This window comes from Pogonomyrmex barbatus, unplaced genomic scaffold (assembly GCF_055798465.1).
Source record: "Pogonomyrmex barbatus isolate J1 unplaced genomic scaffold, ASM5579846v1 scaffold4, whole genome shotgun sequence".
Taxonomy (NCBI): domain Eukaryota; kingdom Metazoa; phylum Arthropoda; class Insecta; order Hymenoptera; family Formicidae; genus Pogonomyrmex; species Pogonomyrmex barbatus.
This window is the reverse complement of record NW_028297138.1, coordinates 12836984-12844073: the sequence shown is the minus strand read 5'-3', so window position 1 is coordinate 12844073 and position 7090 is coordinate 12836984. Positions and strand designations below refer to the sequence as shown.

The window sequence follows — 7090 nt, the reverse complement described above, 5'->3', positions numbered from 1 at the left end:
CATGTTAACTCACAAGATGAGAGCGTCAATTCTAATTATTAGACGACTTCGTAGAAATGTAACGCGTTTACTTTTGACCTCTAATGGATTCACTAAAATTGCATATTTCCTAGACAAAACTTGTGCGTTACAGCGTGCTATCTGTTCAAACTTGAATTTTTGCGCGAACGTATGTCCAAATTTGTTTTACCCCCCATTAAGAAACTTTATCCTCTCTTAAAATATAGTAATCAATATAATATGGTATCAATAATAAAACTGTTTTAGTATGATAATCATTTTTAAATGTATTATCGATTGATATTACTTACCTGTAAAAATATTGAAATTTCTATCTTTTTTACAGAAATGGAATATTTTTTGAAATTTGAAATTAAAATAAAGTTATTATGAATTAAATCTGACATTACCTTAGAGGATTAAAACATCAAAAACGAGAAAAAGGGTAGTTTATAAAATGCTATTTATTCACTTTCACTGTATAATTTTATACTTTTTTAATTTGATTAAATATCTATCTGCAAATTCTATAGCTTGTCTACAATGTATACAATATATAGGTGTATATACATCATCGCATACACATATATACATTATATTAATTTATAAAATTGCTTGGTATGTCATTGTTAGTATTTAAATCAATCATTTCACCGTAAAAAAGGGTCGGAAGTTCACCTTGCGCAGGTTCAATACCGTTTAGATTGATCTGTATTATTTCCTTAAATGACAATCTTCTGTGTTCGGATTCGGACAAAAGACTTATTTTCCCATCAAATTCGGTGAAGGTTTCAAATTTATCTGGGTCGATATGAATTTTACTGATAAATCTCCCCTGAAAAAAAAAGTTTAATGTAAAAATTTTATAACGGAAACGCAGAAATATATATATATATATATATATATATATATGTACCTACCATTTTTAAGATTCCCGTTGAAAAATCAACATATCGCGGTGCATTGATACATCTCTTTCGGGATTTTTCAATCGAGAGAGTACCAAGTTCCGCATCGATCAATGGCATCACCACGAGTTGAAAATCTTTGTCTTCTTTCTCGAGCATATCCGTTTCTTCATGCGTGATCCTATATGTGGTCGCGCAATCGCCCATCGATGAATTCTCTCTGTTCATATACTGCGACATTCTAATTGTGATCGGATCAACAACTATGTTAAACTGTGTGGCGATTTTTCGAAGAATGTTGACGACATCCATGCGAGTCGGTGGCTCGATTATCAGGCTCTCCACACCGCGATTGTTAAATTTAATCTCGAACATTTGTTCCGTCGTTACTTCCCGCGTAAAGGTATGATTTTTGAATAATTGTAAATACGTGGAATTATTTAAATGGCAAAATAAGCTATTTGACATTTTGGGACGACATTTTATCGTAGAGATTAGTTGCATATCGTTGATAGGCTCGTGGGGGTCCGATTTTATTACGTAAGTGATGTTCATGTCGTACGAATATTCTGGCCCAAACGTCCATTCCGAAGTATCATTGACGACCATATGGGCCGCTATGAAAAGAACGAAAAATTTATTCAAATATCATGTTAAACTACTGTTATTTCTCTCGTTAAAAAGATGTACCATTTTTGAAATGAGATTTTTCTAAATATTTTAAATATACTATAAAAAGTATCTATTCCTTTCTCAAAATTTAATATATTTACATTTTAAGAATTTTTTACACTCTTCTCAAAAATATTCAAAAATCGATAAAGATGAGTCTTATAGTCTCTGTCAAATGTTATACATATACATCCAGACAATTTGAAAGTATTAACATTGGAGGTTTATATGTACGTGTAAGCTGACGTGTGTAAGCTGTTTAAACACGATTTCACATTCGAATCGAGAGGTGTGCGATGAACAGGTGGACACGTGAATTCAAGCAGTTGTACTTGTTAATGGCTTACCAACCTAGGAAGAACGGGATCAGGATGACGTTCATCTCGCGACAACGTGCCTCGCTACACGCTACACGTACGCTGATACTACTCTTCTTACACTCGCAAGCTCCTTTATATCAGAACGTGGTCATAATTTAACAGCATAATGTTCCATAGCGCTTGCGTCTGTAGTGAATTCTAGGGTGCCATATATTACGACTGCATGTGACGCATGCACATTCGTATGTTGAACGATTGTAAATTGCAATAACATAAAGAGCGTGTTAAACTCAATGTTCTTATTCATAAAAATACTACTATTGTCGTAATTCTTTAAGAATGAATTCTTTAGGAAAAGGAAATTTTTGTCTCTTGAAAGTATTTATTTATGGAGCATATTTTACGTTATTTTTTTAATATATTCCATCCTTTAAATTACATTAACCATTTTTTAAAGATACTAAAGATATATCGGATAAGTCACATTTATCTTATAATAGCAACATTTCTCGGAAATTCATAAAGCAAAAGTCTCTTTACACAGCTGTAAATGAAGTCAAATTAGTTCACTTCTCTGAATGAATTGTACGTAACGAGAACAATCGACGACAATGAGATGGAAATGCTTAGCAAGAAACGCTGAATGATATTTAAACTGAATGATATTAAAAAATTAAATAATAATTTTAAAATTGCTGCGTGTATTAATCTTGCTTTAAGCAAATGTTTATTATAATTATAATCAGCAACTTATAAGCTACAATTATATTTAAAAACAATCTTATTTTAAATTATATATATTATATATATTTAGTAATTTGCGATAAAATGTCATTCAAATTATAAAGAAAAATATAATTATTATGAAATATTAATTATTTATATTAATTAATAAGCATATTTATAAGATTTTACTTATAGTAATTTATAGCGATAGTTTTATATATTTGCGAAACGGATTTTCTTCAACGCGACAATTATTTTAGATTATGTATAATTTCTTCATGTATAATTTCTAAATTTGAAAAAGCGAATAAACTGGTCGAGGCTGGATTTTGAATCTCTGGCAGCGGAGATCGGGCAATATCTATTCGCTTCAATTTTAGGCTTATGTTTTGGGTAGGCCGCATAATCCGCGTTTTATTTGCTGTTTTTATCGTACCCTCCGATATTGTATAGGTTACAAATTTACTCTTTGAAATCGTGATATGGCTTTCGGAAGTAGTCTGAAATATGAAACAAAAAACAAATTAATTTAAAAATGTTGCTTGTGTCGATGATTGTTAAAAATTATTATGTGCTTCAAATTATGAAAAATTTTTAGATAGATTATTTAATTACGAGAAATTTTTGAATTTTTAGAGAATACAAATAAAAAGCACATTATTTCACAATCTTAAATAGCAATTTAAAAATACATCAACAATTCTTTTATGTCGGAAAATTATTAACAATATGCTTTTTCTATTTAATAATTTTATAACTTTTTATAACTTTTTATAACTTTTTTATTATTATCATACCATGTCCATGTAAAGTTGCCTATCATCGTGACTATAGTCTTTATGATTTCCAAAGAAGTACATTGTTCTATGTGGACATCTTTTCGGCTGACGTATTTTTTCTACTTGTAAACCATAGAACTTTTCCATAGATAAAGAATGCGCATGTTCGTCATTTGATAACATGAATCCGATCTCGAAACTGTCGCTTTCTTCAATGATAGAATCATCGTCTTCAATAGAATCATTCTCCTTGAAATCGGAATCTCTACGAGTGATTTTAACATCAACTTCGCAGTGACCTACTGTTGAATTTTCCATAATTGTAAATCTATCGCGACGTTCTTGCGTTTCGAAACCGATGTTCAGTTGGCTAACTATGACTTTAATCATGTCGAGCCTCCATCTAAGAATTGATTTGTGCACCACTAGATTCTCGATACCCTTCGAATTGAATTTGATCTCGAAGGGTTCGTCATTCACGAACTTGTATCTTGTGGGCACATAATTCTTCGCGTTTGAGCATCTGTTGTCTGTCGGATCGGGACGTTTCATCTGGGAGTTCTGGAAGCGGCAGCTGAGACTATCGTCTCCTTTAGGTCGACACTTGAGCTCGGTGGCAATCATGGTGCAAAAATTGTCATTCTCTTGAAAGACGTTGGCCAGAGACATGTTGACAAGAACATCGTACGTGCATTCCGGACCGTAAATCGCCCATTGCCGGTGAGCGTCATCGACGGTTACATTTGCAACTATAAGGTAATAGAAAAAGAATGATTAATAAAAATGTAACGTTACGATTAGTAGAAGCGAGAAGTTTTCATTAAGTTTCATTTGTTGGATGAGGAAATTTTAATTAGTAAGCAAAATTGGTATAAACAAAAGTGAATCGCAATGTCGTAAGATACATGATACATACCTAGGAAAAATGGCAGAATCGTCACCAACATAGCTGATATCTTCTCTTTGACTGATGCTTGGCTGTTGCCCGTCTCCTCTTTATACAAAACGTAACTTGATTCATTTCGTTGAAGATAATTTCACTACGTATTATTTCCGTCTAGATTCTGTAGATTGGTAGATCTTCCGTATTGGTTGCGATCAGAGCATTGTCTTTGTACTTAGGACTGATCTAATAATAGCATATGTCACAAGTGCCAGCAAGGTTTAGGTGATAATTGATAAATTTGCCACGCATTTGTTCTATCTTTATCTGCGCTTGTTAATATGTATATGCGATTCGTATATATCTTTACATATAAATTATAAGAGAAGATATATATTTGAAGACATATATTTACAAGTTTCTTTACAAAATATGGCTAAAGTCTTATTTCAATTAATTCATAATTACTAAACTAGAATTAAATAATTATATTATTTATCGCTATTTTGATAGCACACGATAATAGTTACGGTTACGATTACATTATTAAACATGTAACATTGTTAATCGTTTATTAAATAAATATTATCACTCGTGTCAATAATTTGAGAAATGTACAGTTTTTTGATTATCTAAATACAACTTATGCAAGATAGAGAAATAGAGTAAATATGCTGCAGTATCCATAAATTCGAACACATGATATGAAATAGAAGAATCAGAAAAAGTTAAAACTATACAAATGAAAAAAGCAGTATTATTTTACACAATGCTGTTTCATTCATTTATATAACCTGATCTAACCTGATCTAAATATCTAAAAATTTAATAATATAAATCGTACACATTTTATCGCTGTAATTTTAACAATTTGCTTGGTTAGTATTCAGATCGATAAATTCGCCGTAGGAAAGAGACGGAAGTTGATTTTGCGCAGGTTCGATGTTGCTTAGGCTCAGTTCTATCATTTCTTTATACGAAAGTGTTCCACTTTCAGATTCAGATATAAGACTCAATTTTCCATCGAATATACTAAATATTTCGAATTTGTCGTTGATCTGCATTTTAGTGATAAACCTCCCCTGCACGAAATACAAATACATTATACAACACACAAGATTAATGCTTGAGAACCCATTTTTTTCTTTAGTCTTTCTAATAATATGAAAGATTATACACAAAAAAAAAAATATATATATATATATATATATATATATATACGTACCATTTTAAAGATTCCCGTTGAGAAATCGATGTATTGCGGTGGATTGATACATCTTCCCCGAATCTTCTTGATGAAGAGGGTTGTACCAGGTTTTGCGTTGGCCAACGGTAATATTAGAAACCTACACTCGGTATTTCCATCTCTGAACGTATCTGTCTTGGGTTCTTGACGTGTGATCCAGTACAAGGTCGTACAGTTACCCATCGCCGAGTTCTCTCTGGTCACGAAGCCGATTAAGGGTATTGCGCGCGGATTGATATTAAACTGAGTTGCGATCTTTCGGATGATGTTCACGATTATCATACGAAACGGTGGCTCGATCATCAGGCCCTCCACACCGCGCTCGTTAAATTTAATCTCAAACATTTTTTCCGTTATTTCCTTCCGCGTCACGTTATAATTGTTTATATGCGTTAGGGTCGTAAAGTTGTGCAAATGGCAGAATAGACTATCCGGCATTTTGGGGCGACATTTTATCGTAGAGATCAGTTGCACGGTGTCAATATGCTCGTGGAGTTCCGCTTTTATCTCGTAAGTGATGTTCATGTCGTACGAATATTCCGGCCCGTACGCCCATGCGGACGTGTCGTTGACGACCACGTTGGCCGCTAGGGAGATGACGGAAAATTCATTCAAATATCATATTAGAATACTCCTGTCACCTGTCGCTAAAAGATATAATTTTTTTTAATGACACTTTTTTATCTCTAACTAATATACTTTATCTTATCTTCTCCCAAAATTTAATTTGTCTATATTTTAAGAATTGCTTCCGTTTCTCTTGATATGCATAAAAAGAGCATTAAGAAATTGACATAGACACAAGTCTTATCTTTAGGTCCTTATACATTCTGATAAAAAATACAGATATGAGGCAAAGATAGTGATTCGCATGAATAGTAGAACTTTTAAAAAAAGCAGCGGATAAATAATATCTAAATGGATTCATATTTGGACTTTGCTGAAAGCCCGTTGGTCTTCGGTTTTTATCTTTGTTATATATCTTCCATCGGTTTTAACAATTGGAAGATTATATGTGCATCGCGTCTATTTATACATATGATTTCATGTCAGGATAGAGATGTGCAATGTAGGTTGAATAGTAGGCACGTGGATTTAGGCACATACTTTTATATCTGTCAATGGCTTACCGACCTAGGAAGAACGGGATCAAAGTGACGTTCATCTCGCGACAACGCGACAACTCGTTACACGCTACGCGTACGCTAATACTATTGTTGTTACACTCGCAAGCTCCTTTATATCAGAACGTGCTCATAATTTAGCAGCATAATTTTTAACGGCGCTTGCGTCTGTGGTGAACCCCAGGATGCCGTGTATTACGATCGCGATGTGACGCATTCACATTCGTACGTATACATTCGTACGATCGTAAGTTGTAATAACATAATAACATAATAATATAAAGAGCGTTTTGACGTTTTAGAATTGATAAAGAACGTTTCAAGTTTGATGTGACAAATTGTAACATTTACAATTAAAAGTCAGGTCAGTTGCATAAGCGAAAGGCAATTTTTTTATGAGATAAGGAAGATCGATATAGGATGACATAGATT

General features: G+C 32.9%; 3 protein-coding genes across 7 annotated transcripts; all 3 read right to left on the bottom strand.

The window, feature by feature from the left end:
• Positions 1-446: 446 nt before the first annotated feature.
• Positions 447-2092, bottom strand: LOC105423328 (uncharacterized). Its single transcript, XM_011633038.3, has 3 exons — positions 1932-2092; positions 921-1525; positions 447-835 (listed from the first exon to the last, which is right to left on the bottom strand). Exons 1-3 carry the CDS (start codon positions 1960-1962, stop codon positions 599-601), a joined length of 873 nt encoding a protein of 290 aa, XP_011631340.2. The 5' UTR covers positions 1963-2092; the 3' UTR covers positions 447-598.
• Positions 2093-2592: 500 nt separating this feature from the next.
• On the bottom strand, positions 2593-4534 carry LOC105423329 (uncharacterized). Its single transcript, XM_011633039.3, has 3 exons — positions 4322-4534; positions 3424-4154; positions 2593-3126 (listed from the first exon to the last, which is right to left on the bottom strand). The coding sequence occupies exons 1-3, from the start codon at positions 4350-4352 to the stop codon at positions 2878-2880; spliced, it is 1011 nt and encodes a 336-aa protein (XP_011631341.2). The 5' UTR covers positions 4353-4534; the 3' UTR covers positions 2593-2877.
• Positions 4535-4680: 146 nt separating this feature from the next.
• Positions 4681-6826, bottom strand: LOC105423330 (uncharacterized). 5 transcript variants are annotated; one of them, XM_011633040.3, is made up of 3 exons: positions 6669-6826; positions 5514-6121; positions 4681-5370 (listed from the first exon to the last, which is right to left on the bottom strand). In XM_011633040.3, exons 1-3 carry the CDS (start codon positions 6697-6699, stop codon positions 5152-5154), a joined length of 858 nt encoding a protein of 285 aa, XP_011631342.1. In that variant the 5' UTR covers positions 6700-6826; the 3' UTR covers positions 4681-5151. The 5 variants fall into 5 exon arrangements, with proteins under 5 accessions (XP_011631342.1, XP_011631345.1, XP_011631343.1 ...); XM_011633043.3 differs by having other exon boundaries at positions 6665-6811; XM_011633041.2 differs by having other exon boundaries at positions 5514-6181; positions 6669-6802.
• Between the last annotated feature and the right edge of the window lie 264 nt (positions 6827-7090).

Excerpts from the sequence above, each read along its gene's own strand:
- LOC105423330 (XM_011633040.3), bottom strand. The coding sequence starts at position 6,699 with ATGAACGTCACTTTGATCCCGTTCTTCCTAG. Across the intron at positions 6,122-6,668 it reads TTTGATCCCGTTCTTCCTAG|CGGCCAACGTGGTCGTCAAC; the intron begins GTCGGTAAGCCA and ends TCATCTCCCTAG. Across the intron at positions 5,371-5,513 it reads CAACGGGAATCTTTAAAATG|GGGAGGTTTATCACTAAAAT; the intron begins GTACGTATATAT and ends TATTTCGTGCAG.
- LOC105423329 (XM_011633039.3), bottom strand. The coding sequence starts at position 4,352 with ATGTTGGTGACGATTCTGCCATTTTTCCTAG. Across the intron at positions 4,155-4,321 it reads GATTCTGCCATTTTTCCTAG|TTGCAAATGTAACCGTCGAT; the intron begins GTATGTATCATG and ends ATTACCTTATAG. Across the intron at positions 3,127-3,423 it reads GGCAACTTTACATGGACATG|ACTACTTCCGAAAGCCATAT; the intron begins GTATGATAATAA and ends TTCATATTTCAG.
- LOC105423328 (XM_011633038.3), bottom strand. The coding sequence starts at position 1,962 with ATGAACGTCATCCTGATCCCGTTCTTCCTAG. Across the intron at positions 1,526-1,931 it reads CCTGATCCCGTTCTTCCTAG|CGGCCCATATGGTCGTCAAT; the intron begins GTTGGTAAGCCA and ends TTCTTTTCATAG. Across the intron at positions 836-920 it reads CAACGGGAATCTTAAAAATG|GGGAGATTTATCAGTAAAAT; the intron begins GTAGGTACATAT and ends TTTTTTTTTCAG.